The sequence below is a fragment of the Castanea sativa genome, chromosome 7 (assembly GCF_040712315.1).
Source record: "Castanea sativa cultivar Marrone di Chiusa Pesio chromosome 7, ASM4071231v1".
Taxonomy (NCBI): Eukaryota; Viridiplantae; Streptophyta; class Magnoliopsida; order Fagales; family Fagaceae; genus Castanea; species Castanea sativa.
In genome coordinates, this window is record NC_134019.1 from 2,720,714 (window position 1) to 2,737,029 (window position 16,316).

Here is a 16,316-nt window from a genome sequence, read left to right on the forward strand (position 1 = left end):
AACTCATGCTTAGGTGGGTCTCCCACATGATTTCCTATAGCAGTGGAATTTGCTTTTGTGCACAACTACACCTAGTGTCTTCTTTTGTCAGGGAGGGCATAAGGATATATGTACTATATTGGCAATGAAAAAAATTGGAAGTTCAGGGGCACCTCCCGGCCCCCTCCCTCTGCTCTATTTGTGGGTCCTGTAAACAGTGCATATGACCCATTTAAAAGCTAAATCACGATTCTAAAAAAAAAAAAAAAAAGCCAAAATGTGGATGCAGACGCACAGGACACACTACCCAAACAGGTATGAAATAGGAATTTTTCTAAATTTAATCTTATAATGACAAGTTACCTTCAATTGTTACTTATTACTAATGTTATCCATTAAAAACAATTTAATTTGTTGATAATATGCATATAAAGAATCTAGAATATAAATACATTGATATAGGACAATGATGACTCCGCTGAAATTTTTGTTTCTATAATATTACTATTGCTTTGTAGTTATATATATTTTAATTCACACAAACATTGAGAGGATTAAGATTTTTCCCCCAACAATAATTACCATGTACCACCTAAGGAAAAACCAGGGAATGGACGAAATTTCCCTTTCCTCACTAATCAATTTCAGCGTTAGAGCAATATTATTATTATTTTTTTGGTTCGATAATAGTCACATTCGGCCCTTCACCAACCTCCCTTTTTCATAACATGTGCTCTCAGCGTGTCCACTCATGCAAAATCCCTATAAATACCAAGCAAAACCTTCACATTATTCCATACTATCATAAGCCAAACACATTTCAAGTTTCTACCCTATAGCTCTCAGCTCTCATCACATAAAAAATGGCTCCTGTTTTCTCAAAAATTGGCATAATAGGAGCTGGTGTTAGTGGCTTAGCAGCCGCTAAACAACTAGCCCACCACAACCCTTTAGTCTTTGAAGCCTCTGACTCTATTGGAGGGGTCTGGAAGCATTGTTCTTATAGTTCCACAAAGCTTCAGTCCCTTCGTTGTGATTATGAGTTTTCTGATTTCCCTTGGCCTGATAGGGATAGCACAAGTTTTCCATCTTATACTGAGATATTGGAATACTTAACATCTTATGCTAACCACTTTGATGTCCTCAAGTTTGTGAGGTTCAACTCAAAAGTGGTGGAGATTAGGTTTGTTGGTAATAGGGAAGCCACTGATCTCACTGGGAAACCTGGTGACTATCCTACTATATTGCCCGGACACCCTGTTTGGGAGGTTGCTGTGCAAACAAACCATTCAGATACCATTGAGGTCGTTACCCTTTTTTTTTTTCTTTTCTTTTTTTTTTCTTTAGCTAATAAAAAAAATATGGCTTCGAGGGTTTTACTAGCTAGGGTTCCAAAAGAAAAAGAACATGATTTTCTTATTTCTTTCTTTGTGTATTTCCTTCCATTTACTCCGTATTTTCCTATGTATTTAGATCCTACATACTCCGGTATTTCCTAGTTTCTATTTTCTATTTTCTATTTTCTTTTTTTTTGAAATCAAAGCTGGTCTCCAAGATAAAAATTGACACCTAGTAGTTTAGCCCAGGGGCGTAGCCATGTGTAAGGGTGGGGGCCATGGCCCCCAAAATTTTGAAATTTTATATATATATATATATATATATATATATATATATATATATATATATATATATATATATATATATATATATATATATAATTATTTTAATGTTTTCAAAATTTAGTCTACAAAAATAAGAGTTGGTCCCTAAATATTTGATTTAGTCCAATAATACTCTTAAAAAAAATTGGTTTAATAATTATAGAGACATAACATTTTTTTCACAATTTTATTTTTTATTGTAAAATATGTTCTTATATCTTGTTAAATATTTGATAAAATTTGGCACCAAACATATTTGAATTTATAACTTTTTCAACAAGTTATGTGGCAAAGAACAAGTCATTGACTCATTAAAAAAATAATGTCACTAAAGCTACACATGAAACGTCTATTTAGTTACTACATAATGAGTTAGAGTAAGATAGTTTCAAATATGTTTGAAGCAATTTGTTCCTCCAATTTTTGGATCATTTATGTTTTTGAAAATTTTAATAGTTTAATTGAAAGATTTTTTTACTTACTTTCATATAAAATTTGATAATTTGTATCGAAAATGAATTTTTTTAAGAATTTCACTATAAAAATAGTAAAAATGAATTTTATTTTATGAAAAATCGCCACCTAACATAATTTTGATTTAAATTACTAAACTCTTTTTGTTGTTGTTTGGTTTGTGTATATATATAACTTATCAAATAAAAAAGTGTGTATATACAATAAAAAACGTGTGTATATGTGTATGTAGGAATTGTTTTGATAAATATTTTAGAGTTGCAATTTGGCCTTCCAAACAAAAATTCCTGACCCCGCCCCTGGTTTAGCCTATGTCAACCTTCAAAGTCTTATATATTTTGCGACTAGCGGTAGCGGAATATATAATTTGTTGATAATGAGTAAAAATCTTTTGTTTCAGTACGAGTGTTCGACTTTATGCTTTAGCAAGCTTTGCTAGTCAAAAATATTTTTATTTTGAGTAATCAAAGTTTAAAATGAAACCAAATGAATCAAACACACATGGGTAGACTATAAATATATAATTTTTGTGTGATCCTTTGTGGTCCACTGATTGTATATATAGGTGCGGTTTGGATTGTGCTAAACGCGTTCAGCATTCAGCGATTTCCTTTTTTTTTTTTCTCTGCACGTCTTGTCTCAAGGGGGACAAATTACTGTGCAGTACTGTTTACGTACTATCCAATTACTGTTCACGTACTTTTTTAAAAAAATTTAATTAAAAGTGAATCCTACGGTACTATTTACACATTTAAAATTATTTTTTTTTACAGTGTTTTTAATTTTCAGTTATATCCAAACAGACCCATAGTTTGGCAATTTGAAGAATCGTATAATGAAACTTCCTTTAAGTATATTACCTAGAAATTAAGGTCGAAAGTCTATGTATATACGATCGTTAGTATTACCTCTACATCTACCTAGTATTTTGGTGACTAGATTATATTATTTTATATGTATATTGACTTGTGTTAATTTATTCGATTCATTTCAGTGGTATGCCTTCGAGTTCCTTGTGGTTTGCATTGGAAAATATGGAGATGTACCTAAAATCCCAGAATTTCCACGAAACAAAGGCCCTGAAATATTTCAGGGAAAGGTCTTGCATACCATTGATTACTGCAAACTTCAAAAGGAAGAGACTTCACAGCTACTTGAGGGGAAGAAGGTTGTAGTCATTGGTTTCAAGAAATCGGCTATCGATTTAGCACTCGAGTGCGCAGAGGAGAACCAGGGTATAAATCTCTCTCTCTCTCTCTCTCTCTTAGCATGTGCATCTTTTCTGACGAACTACAAAACACTTTTCCTGCAATAGCCCCTACTATCCTTGCCAGTTGGTTGTTGAGACCATGCCCCTGGCACTTTACAATGACAATTGTCCACCATGCAAGAAGTTCTTATCTTCTCCTCCCATATGATATTTATTTCTTTGTCTGCAACATTTTCGGAGAAAGATATATCACTACTGAACCTGAACCCCTGACTCTAAATGACATTTGTCAATCTATTTTCAAGACCCCCACTTTCTTGGCCATCTGTCAAGAACGATCTAGCCCCTACCATCTGCTGAAGAGTCTCCTTATCTTCTGAGTGTAAAACATTTCTGTCACTTACTGCCTATAAATAGGCCTCTTTGTAGTTTTAAAAAGGGACGTAGAGAGTGATTGTATCTTTAGAAAGGGACATAGAAAGTGAAGAAAGCCTTTTGTAATATCTCTTTCAGTTTCTTTTATGTCTGATGTAATGAGAGAAGTCATCTGCTCGAATCTGCCAGAGAATAATAACAAAATATCCAAGCAACGTCCACGTAAATGTGAAGAGTACCGTCTGCATTAGTTGACCATGCCCCTATTCACGGACTTTATTGTCTGATCGGGAAAACCTTGAACCGTACCATGAGACGGTTCTTTTAGCTCCAAAACCCACTCTACACAACAAATACAGTAAACCGTTCGAACCGTGGTTGAACCACCCGGGTTGTAAAACTGTGGCCGGGTCTCACGGATTAGGCCAAAACTAAAAAAAAATAAGAAAAAGAATGAGCATGGTGCCATTTTCTCTATTGAACTTTGTCTTTTTTATCTCTCATCCTCACCACAAATTCGAGAATACAGTCCCAAAGCACACTAAAGGTCTGTTTGGATAGAACTTATTGCTGAAAACTGAAAATACTGTAGCAAAATAATTTTTAAATGTGTAAATAATGCTGTGGGACCCACTTTTTAAAAAATTACTAAAAAAGTACATACACAGTGCACGCACAGTATGTGCACAGTGCGCGCACTGCGCGCTTGTCCCTCACAGCAGCGAGTAAAAAAAAAAAAAAACAAAAAAGGGGGAAAACGTGGACGCAGCAATAAGCTGCATCCAAACGCCCTCTAAGAGGACGTTTGGATAGCACGTCCACGTCCACGTTTAGCCCCCTTTTTCTTTTTCTTTTTTTCCAAGCGCATCTGTCACTGTTCATTGACCATAAACAGTGATTTTAGGCCAATAAACAGTACTTTTAGGCATGAATAGTATTTTTTACCCGTTAAAAAATTATTTTGGTATAATGTTTTCAGTTTTCAGTAATAAGTTCTATCCAAACAAACCTTAAGTGCACAAAATAAAAAAGAAATGAAAAGCACAAACCTTATCTTTACCCCTTCTTCTGTGTTTTCCAATTTTTTTCTTCTTCTCCGTTCTTCACTTCTTCTGCGTTTTCTCTTCTTTTGCTTCTTTGGCGTTTCCTTTCTTCTTCTGTCCCTGATGCCCAAAACCAAATGAAATCACTTTGGCGTGTCCTTTCTTCTTTTGTCACTGGTGCCCAAAACCAAAAGAAATCTAAGCCCAAGATTTTTTTCTTTTCGAATAAAGCTGCTTACCTATGGCGACACAACCCCTTCCCATGAAAAAGTTGGACACGTGGCCACACTTCAGCCATTTATTAGCTTTTAAATTTCTTTAATTTTTTTCATTTAAATGCACTTTTTATAGGATATTTAAATATTTAATTGCATGATTTATTGGGACTACAAACCCACATATTCGTATAATAAATTCATGTACTATTCTTCTCTACAATAATTCGTGTTATTGTAAATTATGATTTATATTATAGATTAAACCTGTATAATATTACATAAATTTATAAAAAAAAGTGTACAATATTATACATTTTTGCATAAAATATATAATGTTGTAGACATTCATTTTGTTTATAATATAAATTTATTTTATCTTGATAGTATAATGTAAACTAATAATTTTATTATTATTTTTATTTTTAACAATTAATAATAATATTCCATTGATTTTTGAAACATCATAATGAAAGTTATAATATAAAAAATACTTTTGAATAATGGTTTTTATATTTATTTGAATTATTTTAGTTAGTTTTTTTACTTATACTAATTTATTATATTTATTTATATTTAAAAAAAATTATTAAATTAATTATGACATCATTATCGTTCAACCTCGGTCCAATCTCGGTTCGACCTCAAAAACCTTGAACTTCTTCTTTTTACGGTTTAATGAACGGTCCAGGTCTGAAAACCTTGCAGTAGACCCCTTCAACTGTCTGTATTTTCTTCTTCAAGTCTTCAATAAGAAAATTTGAGGTATATATATATATATATATATATATGGATTTTGTTAATGTGTATCTTAAGGGCACACAATAATTAATCATTTTTAAAAATATTCTCTTGAAAATTGAAAAAGTATTGACAATTTTTTCAATTCTCGAGAAAATATTTTCATAAATGGATAGTTTAATGTATGCCTTAAATACACACGTTAACCGGACCTCTATATATATATATATATATATATATTCCTAAGTGCATCAAGTTTGTCCTTTTCCCTTTGTTTCCGTAACTTACAATTACCCATTTGGATGAAGTTGATTGTTCAGGGACTTTTGGTCGCCAATTACCTTTTGTTTCAGTACACTTTTTGCTCTTTAATTGAAACATAGAATCAACTTGGTCCAAAAGACAATAGTGAATGTAGTGCAATTTAATTAGCTCTTATTTTTCACGTTATGTAGTTGGCATTTGCATGGTTTGGGTTTCACACAATCAAGACGTATTTGACTTGTTGACTTTACACCTTTGTACTTTTTAGACGATTCCAAAACACTTGAATTAGAATTCCGCACATCTTCTGTACATAATGAGGAAAAGAAAAAGACTTATTAAGTTTCAACTTTCAAGTTTCAACAATACCCACTGCTCCGCATTGGGCCAAGCTTGGAAAATTCTTGATACCGATATGTTCCCTCTAATTGCTGTCAACTATTTTTGCATGGAAAATTTTGAGATGCATTAATGTGCAAGAAAATAACTTTTGTTCCTGTTTTACTTTCAAAATGAAAAAGTACGAAGAAAATTGTTTTTTTTTAAATAGTTCAAATGTTAGGGTGGAGGATTTTAACTTCTTGACTTCTTCCGCTTCATTTTGCTTTCATAAAGGTTTAGGACACAAATATTATGTCACAATTTTGATATGACCAACTACGAGTATGGTTATAAAAATTGAACCGGTCCCTGAACCATTTTTGCACTCGGTTTTTGGTTTTTGATCAATTTCGGCTAGTTACCAGTTTGACCAGTTTTGGGTAGTTTTACTAGACCAAATTGGTACCTGATTCTCAGTTGAATCGGTTTGACCAGTCGGGTTAGTCTGATTTTAAACTATGACTACGAGCAAGGGATGAAAAGTTATGGAACCAAGTAAAAATTATTTTTTACTGCTCACAGCCACTTTAACAAATTGTGACAAATGTTGTGTAAAAAAGAAAAAAATGTAAAATCGAAATGCCATATGTCATTCCTTTGTATTTGCTAAAAAATAATGATATTAAGAGTATTATAAATTTATTATGTAAGTGTTAAAAATGGTAAAACTTAATAATAACTTTAGCATTTTCCTATTAAAATGATGGAAACTCTACAAATTCTGAGAAAAGCTAAACCTTTGTCAATCCCTCTCTACAATTCATATATATATATATATATATATATATATTTCAAGGAAATTTGGATAATTTCTTAGTGGATTGGCTATTTAGATTGCATTATGAGATGATCAATATTTTGATGTTTTGCAGGACCAGAAGGACAACCTTGCACCATGGTGGTAAGGACTTTGCACTGGACAGTTCCCCATTACTGGATTTGGGGTTTGCCATTTTACATGTTTTATTCAACAAGATCCTCTCAGTTCCTCCATGAAAAGCCTAACCAAAGCTTTCTCAGAACTCTTCTTTGCCTTCTTTTATCTCCAATGGTAATTGATCAATATTAATTTCTACTGTATGCACTTAAAAATTAACTTTTAGTACAAACTGAATATTAGTCTGGTTGATGAGTAGAGTGCCAATGTTAATAAGTTGTTGTATATAATGATCTATGACAGAGGCGAGGAGCTTCAAAATTTATCGAGTCCTATTTGCTGTGGAAACTTCCTCTGCAGAAGTATGGATTAAAACCAGACCACCCTTTTGAAGAAGACTATGCATCTTGTCAGATGGCTATCATGCCAGAGAATTTCTTCTCCGAGGCTGATAAGGGAAAGATTCTCTTTAAAAGAGCGTCAAATTGGTGGTTCTCAAAGGAAGGAATTGAATTTGATGATAACACCAAACTGGAAGCGGATGTTGTTGTTCTTGCAACTGGTTACGATGGGAAGAAAAAGCTCAAAGCTATCTTACCAGAGCCTTACCGTACTTTGTTAGAATATCCTTCTGGTATCATGCCCTTGTATAGGTAATTAAGAATTCTACTCTTAAAAATGTAATCATTGCTTCTAAATTGTAACATGGTCAAAACATACTTCATCCCCCTCTTCCAAACCCCGCAAAAGTAAAAGTTTTATGATGCAATTCTCTTCTTTTTCTTTTTTTAATTGCAGGGGCACAATCCATCCACTAGTTCCGAACATTGCATTTGTGGGTTACCTTGAGAGTGTTTCAAACCTTCATACATCGGAGCTGCGTTCCATATGGCTAGGTCGCCTTGTAGATGAGAAATTCAAGCTCCCTAGTGCTGAAAAGATGATTGAACAGACAACCAAAGAAATGGCAGTCACCAAGAGGACAACCAGGTTCTACAAGAGGCACTGCATTTCTACCTTCAGCATTAACCACAGTGATGAAATATGTGAAGAGATGGGATGGAATTCTTGGAGGAAGAAGAATTGGATTTCAGAAGCATTTAGCCCCTATGGTAGTCAAGACTATATTTGAGAGGAATAAAGGAAGCGGCGATAATAAAGCAAGTTATTGTCCTTCATTACTTGCTAAGAGGTTTCTCCTTCCTAGCGTAGAATAACCTATAGTTTATAACCATAAAAGGGGAAAATAATTAAACATAATATATATATATATATATATATGTATGTATGTATTATCAAAAAAAAAAACATGTAGCATGTAAAGGAGGTTTTTTATGTTTGAATAAACAATGTTTCTTCTGGAAATATATATATATTTCTACTTACATTGTCCAGAAAATTGGAGAGGTAAATCCAGAGTATAAGAGTAATATTGAACAAGGACCACTAAAAGGATCTTCCAAAAGCATTTAATATCTCAATAGGGTTTACACCTCTTGGCACCAAGAATCAATCAGGTCATGTTTCCTATGTGTGGTTTGACTTGCATTTTATTTATTTTGTTGCTTGAACAGAGAAAAATTTTATCCATGTGTGGTTTGACTTAAATACCACTCTATGGGGCATAGCAAATAGTTCGTCCCTATGTCAAAGTGAGGAGCTGACACACCAAATAACCCCACAAAGCTTACACAGTTGGCTACATTATTAATTGAACCCAAAATTGCCCCATGCAAATGCAAACACAACTGAAACCTCACCAGTAAATAAGCTTAATACCTGATTTTTTTTCATTCCTCGAAAAGGTCAAAATAATTTGATGTTCTCTAGAGTAGAAATGATGATCATCACCTCCTCTACAAGTGGAATGAAGGTCCAAATTACCTGGCTAATATCTAAAAGTAATAACAAATTAAGGACTTTATCTAACTCCAATAGACAGTGGAGGTACAAAAAAATAGAAGAAAAGAAGAAGTTAGAAGAGGCTCAAACTCAAAGGCTTTGATGTAGCTTTAAAGTCTCATCAATTTGCTTTTTGGGTTGGAACTGATTTTTGTAGATTTGTTGAACCACCCCATTCTTCTCAGGAACATAAGTATGTCTTCCAGACAGTGCTCCAAGCAATGCCACTTTATCTCAAAACCAATTGGTGATTAGAAAGACATTCAAATTTTTTATAGCATTCGATATTGCATCACGCGAGTCTATCTTTAGAGTAATTGTAGAGAGCCGAATTGTGATCTCCAACATCTTTTATAAGGAGAATCATAATTAGAATCCCCCTTTCCCACTTGTTAGAACAATGGAATTATAAAATAAAGTTTTTTAAAAATCACAAAAACTCATGGGTAATTATTATAGGTAGGACGATCAGGTATCTTTTCAAAAAGATTAGTCTTGAAATTGCAAAAGCTTAATTAGGCAATTTTAAAAGTATCTATGATCTAAAAGATTAAATCCATTTAAAAAAAAAAAAATGAACTAGCTTCTACATTATTAATAACCAAATTATGTATCCATTTGGATACTGATGATAAGCTTATAGCGTTTGCGTATTGGCTTTTTTTTTTTTTTTTTTGAGAAGTGTGTTTTAGCACTTCCAATGGGTTCTGTGCACTATTTACGGGACCCATAAATCTCTTTTTTTAGAAAAAATTTTATTAAAAATAGTTTTCACGACACTGTTCATATATTTAAAAATTATTTTACTACAATGTTTTTAGTTTTTAGTTTTTAGCAAAATAAGCGGTATCCAAACGCACCGTATCTGTTTATATTTAGATTATTGCGTCCACGTTTTGCTGAAAACGCGTTTCAGCCTTTTTTTTTTTTCTTTTTTCTCTCATGGATAGCGCCTCTTGCACTGTTCATTGTCCATGAAAAGTGCATTTAGGCTTATGAACAGTGCCAAGCTGGCGTTTCACGCCTTTTTTTTTAGCCGTGATTTTTGACTTTTCTACACAGTAGTTGGTCCTGTACACTATTCACGGGACTCACAAACCTTACTTTTTAGTAACTTTTTCATTAAAAATTGGTCTCACGGCACTATTTACACATTTAAAAATTATTTTACGACAATATTTTCAGTTTTCAGCTGTATTCAAACGGACCCACCCTACATTTTGAAAAAAAGAATTGATAATTTATACAATATCACAACATAACTAGAGGTAGTTAGTGTCCATTCCGCCTATTGCTAGCTCATCCATTACATGCCTAATAAGTAAGAGGACCTTGCATAAAGCATATAAATAATTCGGGGGCAAGACAATTAAAATCAAATACAGGGCTACCATGTCACAAAATAAAAGAGTTATAATTAATTGGAGTTACTTGGGAAATGTACAACTAGATTAAAGGAGCCAATACTTGGAGCTGTCCAAAAAGTAGTAGTAAATTGTGGTGAACACGACATTAAACATGTTTTAACGAAGTTGTAACACAATATTCTTCGCATGTACCAAGAAAAAAAAAATCAATATATCAATACGAAAAAATTCCTCTAGTGTTGAATATAAAGCTATCCTATATGGCAAATTTTCTGTACTACCTTGTGACTTGTGAGATGATGGATCATTACTGCCAATCCCAACAACCTGAGCTCCTGCTTTCTCAAATTTCTCTTGGAATCCCTGAAAGCACAAGCCAGTCAGAATATGAATAATAGTTCTCTGTTAGTGCCTGCATAACCTAAGGACTCTCTTTGATTGGGTGACGGACTATGAGGGCGTTTGGATAGGCAAACGCGCGTCCACGTCTAGAGTTTTTTTTTTTTTTTTTTACGTGTGTTTGTTACTGTTTATTATTCATGAACAGTGATTTTAGGCTAATGAACAGTAACTTTTGGCATGAACAGTGTTTTTTACCAATTTAAAAATTATTTTGTTACAGTGTTTTCAGTTTTCAGCAATAAGTTCTATCCAAACAGACCCTATGTCTATGTGAATCTATTCATCTATTCCCGTAAAACTATGATCATTGCGTGTAGTATTTTTTTTTTTTTTGAGAATCGCGTGTAGTACTAATAACACTAATAAGAAATGTAAAGCTTGATGACCGGGTTTTCTGTTGAGAGTAAAGCTTGATGATTCTGTTTGGGCTTGGAAAGTGGGGTTATTGAGTATGGCCCAATGTGTGCGTATGGATCTCTTGGCTTTGACATCAACTTATAGACTCAAAGTAAGTTCCAAATTCAGAACATTGACAAAATCGTTTATTCTTTTAAGTTATATGATGATCAAATTTTATATAAAAGTTTGTCCAATTATAAGCAACAATCGGGAAGGTTGGTGAATTCTTTCCGTATGAGAATGAGTTTGTTCTGACAACTTTCTGTCCTCTCAAATTGGTTGATTGAAGCATCAAATACAAATTTCGAAGTGGCAGATTCAAGCTTCTTGAAGATGCTTCTTATCCTGGGATAGGACTTCAAATGTGCTGAGATTCAATTCAAACATATCTTCAAACAAATTTACTGTATATAACGTGCCTGACATTTTACTTCTATAATTTGTTTACAAGGAACTTGAGGTTTATAAAACTTAAATTCTATGTAACTTTTTTTAAATAAAAAAATCCAGTTCAGGTGAAGTAGCTATTTTTATGAAATTTGAATTTCAAAGCAGTTTCAAAATAAATTCAAGTTTCACCAACTCAAATTAAAAAAAAAAAAAAATAGTAGATGGCTAATTATTTCATAATCAGTAGTAAGTTACTAAAATTTTTGACCAAAAGTGATATTTGGCCATTTTTACCTCTAATTAGTTGTAGAATACTTTTATTATGTATAGCTCTATCACTCTTATAGGTTACAAAGGAACCCGGTGCCACTTGGCTACAAGGCCATTGGCCACAACTTATTGGTTCTATGTAAAACCGAGAGTCTTTTGGGTAAATATTGGTAAAAATGAAGTTTTTTGGGGTTATAGTCACTGTTCAAAGTTATTTGGGGAAATGAGGAGAGAGAGTGAATTTCGGCAACAGTGTTGCCGAAATTCGAAGAAAAGTATGAGAGAGAAAATCCAATTTGAGGAGAGAGAAATTTTGAGAATTTCGGCAACAGTGTTGCCAAAATTCCTTCTGCCCAGCCTGCCCGCTACACTGAGTGCCCATGCGTGAGTACTCAGAAGGAAAAAAATAAAAAAGGTTTGCGGCAATCCCATTGCCGAAAATGGAGGGAAAAGAAAAAAAAAATTGAATTATGGCAATGGGATTGCTGAAATAGGGGGGAAAGAGAAAAAAAAAAAAAAAGAATTGTGGCAATGGAATTGCCGAAATAGGGGGAAGAAGGAAGAAAAAAAAAAAAAAAAAAAAAGGAAATGTGGCAATGGTAGTGCCGAAATAGTGGGAGAGAGAAAAAAAAAAGAAGGGGAAATGTGGCAATGGTATTGCCGAAATAGGGGGAGAAAGAAAAAAAAATGTGGCAATGGTAGTGCCGAAATAGTGGGAGAGAAAAAAAAATGTGGCAATGGTAGTGCCGAAATAGTGGGAGAGAGAGAAAAAAAAATGTGGCAATGGTATTGCCGAAATAGGGGGAGAGAAAAAAAAAATGTGGCAATGGTAGTGCCGAAATAGTGGGAGAGAAAAAAAAAAATGTGGCAATGGTATTGCCGAAATAGGGAGAGAAAAAAAAAAAAAAAAAAAAGGTGGCAATGGTAGTGCTGAAATAGTGGAAAAAAAAAAAAAAAAAAAAAAAGGAAATGTGGCAATGGTAGTGCCGAAATAGTGGGAGAGAAAAAAAAAAAAAAAAAAGGATTTGCCGGAGGGGAAAACGACAAACTCAAGTACGCTGAGTGTTTGATTCTTGTCTTGTCCGTCTGTTTGAAACAAATTCAAGTACCATTTGATTATTATTCAAAGTACTTAAATTCTAAAACGTACATGAAAGAAAGTTATAGAAGAGAAAAAATGATTGATGTGTACCATAAATAAAAAATAAAATAAAAACTGAGATTTTTGTAAAGATTCTTTGTAGTGACATTGCCGAAATAAAAGGAAAAAAAAAACGTAAACAACATTTTTATTTTTACAATAAATTATAGGTGGTTAGTTGTTGTTGGTTCAAATTTGAACCTAACGCTAAGATACTTTTTTGCCCTAACAATAACAACTAGTAATAACCTGACACTTATAATTTGTTATGAAAATATTCACCTCTTCCTCTCATTCTTATTTTCTGCCTGAAATGATTCCATTCATCCTTCCCAATAAAACCATATCACGCCTAAAATTTGGTTTCAGAGATTCTTTTTACTTTTTATCCCTCCTCCCTGTAACAAGGCTTCTCATCTTTTTGGCTTTTTGTTTTTTTATGAACTGTGTTGTGACAAGTCTTCTCATCTTTTTGGCTTTTTGTTTTTTTATGAACTGTGTTGTATTTGGTAAATTTTGATTAGTACAATTTAAAGTACATAGATATTCTTATTCAGATTCTAATCCATGCATGGGAGAAATTTATGGAAGAAAAAATGATTGATGTGCACGGTGTAAACAACAAAAAAACAAAAAAACTGAGAATTTTGCAGAGATTCTTTGCAGTGGCATTGCCGAAATAAAAGGAAAAAAAATCGTACATAACATTTTTATTTTTACAATATTTTTACAATAAATCATAGGTAGTTAGTTGTTGTTGGTTCAAATTTGAATCTAACGCTAAGATACTTTTTTGCCCTAACAATAACAACTAGTAACAACCTGACACTTATAATTTGTTGTGAAAATATTCACCTCTTCCTCTCATTCTTATTTTCTGCCTGAAATGATTCCATTCATCCTTCCCAATAAAACCATATCACGCCTAAAATTTGGTTTCAGAGATTCTTTTTACTTTTTACTTTTTATTCCTCCTCCCTGTAACAAGTCTCCTCATCTTTTTGGTTTTTTGTTTTTTTATGAACTGTGTTGTGACAAGTCTCCTCATCTTTTTGGCTTTTTGTTTTTTTATGAACTGTGTTGTATTTGGTAAATTTTTATTAGTACAATTTAAAGTACATAGATATTCTTATTCAGATTCTTATCCATGCATGGGAGAAATTTATGGAAGAAAAAATTATTGATGTGCACGGTGTAAACAACAAAAAAAAAAGACACTTTGAGATTTTTTGCAGAGATGGTCCTTGCTGTATTTGGTCAATTTCTATTAGTACAATTTAAAATCTAAGAATTTAAACAGCACCAATATTACTTTAGTTTTCACGTTTCTTATTTTCCACTCTTTTCCCCCTAAAAATTATATCAGCCTTCTTCTTCACTCTTATTCCCCTCATAATTCTATCAACCATTTTCAATTCATGCGTGCCATACATTCTACAAACAATTATAAGGAACAACACTTGCAAATACCTATCCGTGGTTATCATTTTACAAGGTGAGTTACATCTCTTTAAGTAGTTACTTTTCTTTTTATAATATTCATGTTGATATGTTTTAGGGGCATAGCTAAGCATGAAAATTTTGTTTTTGTTAAATTATTTGTTCATGAAATCTTGTTTTTGTATTATGTGTTTTGCAACAAGAACTGATTTGTATGATATGTTTTAAATTATGGGTCTTGCCTAAAATTTCATATAGCAAAAATAAATTTTAAAATTGACATAAATTTTTCTTAAAAAAATTCTTACTTTGTTAGCCTAAAATATACATGTATGCTATAAGAAAACCCCCAAAAAAATAAGGTTAGTATATGCCCCTAAATCAAAAATCTAAGTTTTAGTTATAATAATAATAACAAAAATTATACGATATTATAAATATTTATCTATTATCGTAATGATGTATGAGAAATATAATCTGTCTTATTTTAGAAGAAGCAAAATGAAGAGTAACATAAAATAATTTACGTAACCATAACAGATAATTCTAAATAATTGTAACTACTATGATAGACAATAATAAATTATCAATGAACCAATCCTCTTTAATAGAATTCTTTTAACTCTAGCTATTTAAACATTCAATATTTTTAATAGATTACCTTCTTGTATTGCATTTTAATGGTTGTGTAGTGTTAATATATTAATACTACTTTTATGTTTTAGTGTGAATGGCAGAAAAGTTGTTCATTTTTCTCATCCATTCCGGTGGAATAATTAAACATGGCGAAAATGGGGTTTATTACCAAGGGCCACCTCCTTCTATGCTTTCATTAAGCAGGGGTGTGACATTTGAAGATCTATGTGATAGAGTAGCATCCACGCTTCATGTAACATTTAAAGATCTATGTGATAGAGTAGATCTATGTGACATTTAAAAAATGTACAATGTTATATTGCTAATGTTGAAATTATTTTCATGTAAATTGAATAATTGTAGATATTATTAGGATATTAATAAATTTGGTTCTTGCAACGTACATTGCCTTCCATTGCATCATTAGAGATGTGATATTGTTGTTGGGTTGGCAGAGAATAATCGAATGACCTAGGCTCCATTTCAAATATATCCTACATTAAATGCTACAATGAGTTAAACCATATCTGAAGATGCGTTTTCACAGTATCTTTAATATATTGTACTATTGAGATTAAAAATTTACAATATCTGAAAGTACATTTTCTACAAATCATCTATATAAAAAATTACAAACTAAGCAAATAATTTCCAATTAAATTAGGGGCTGAGAAGCTTACTACAATTGTGATACGAAGTGAAGGAATGTAAGAATTATAGAGTGATGCTTGCAAGAAAAGAAAGAAAGAAAGAGAAAAAAAAAACATAATCAGATAATCATAAATATCTTCTAAGAACAAAAGAACAAAAGAACAACAATAAAATATAATAACATTAATATAACCATACATAAAACATATAATTTTTCCACGAAACACAAATGTAGGATTTATTGTACTAAAAAAAAAAAAAAACACATACATATCTTTATTATAAATCAACAAACATATTATGCAATATAGTTTTTTCCAAGTAATGATGTAATAACTGATAATAACAAAGTAAAATTGACTATAAAAATATCACAATAATACAATTTATTACAATTTTTGTGGTCATATACTACTACTAATAATAACAATAAATAATATTAAATAATTTCAAAATTAACAAAACATATACGTAAATTTAATTAGATAGAGAGTTGAG

The 16,316-nt window shown here is 32.1% G+C and overlaps 1 protein-coding gene across 1 annotated transcript; it reads left to right on the plus strand.

Moving 5' to 3' along the window:
* Window positions 1–842: 842 nt before the first annotated feature.
* LOC142642349 (putative flavin-containing monooxygenase 1) lies at window positions 843–8,352 on the plus strand. Its single transcript, XM_075816700.1, has 5 exons — window positions 843–1,283; window positions 3,109–3,349; window positions 7,216–7,394; window positions 7,524–7,873; window positions 8,019–8,352. The coding sequence occupies exons 1-5, from the start codon at window positions 843–845 to the stop codon at window positions 8,350–8,352; spliced, it is 1,545 nt and encodes a 514-aa protein (XP_075672815.1).
* The last annotated feature ends 7,964 nt before the right edge of the window (window positions 8,353–16,316 follow it).

What these genes read in the sequence shown, in the direction of transcription:
- LOC142642349 (XM_075816700.1), top strand. Translation starts at nt 843, where the DNA reads ATGGCTCCTGTTTTCTCAAAAATTGGCATAATAGGAGCTGGTGTTAGT. An exon ending in ACCATTCAGATACCATTGAG is followed by an intron (nt 1,284 to 3,108) that starts GTCGTTACCCTT and finishes GATTCATTTCAG; the next exon opens with TGGTATGCCTTCGAGTTCCT. An exon ending in GGTATCATGCCCTTGTATAG is followed by an intron (nt 7,874 to 8,018) that starts GTAATTAAGAAT and finishes TTTTAATTGCAG; the next exon opens with GGGCACAATCCATCCACTAG.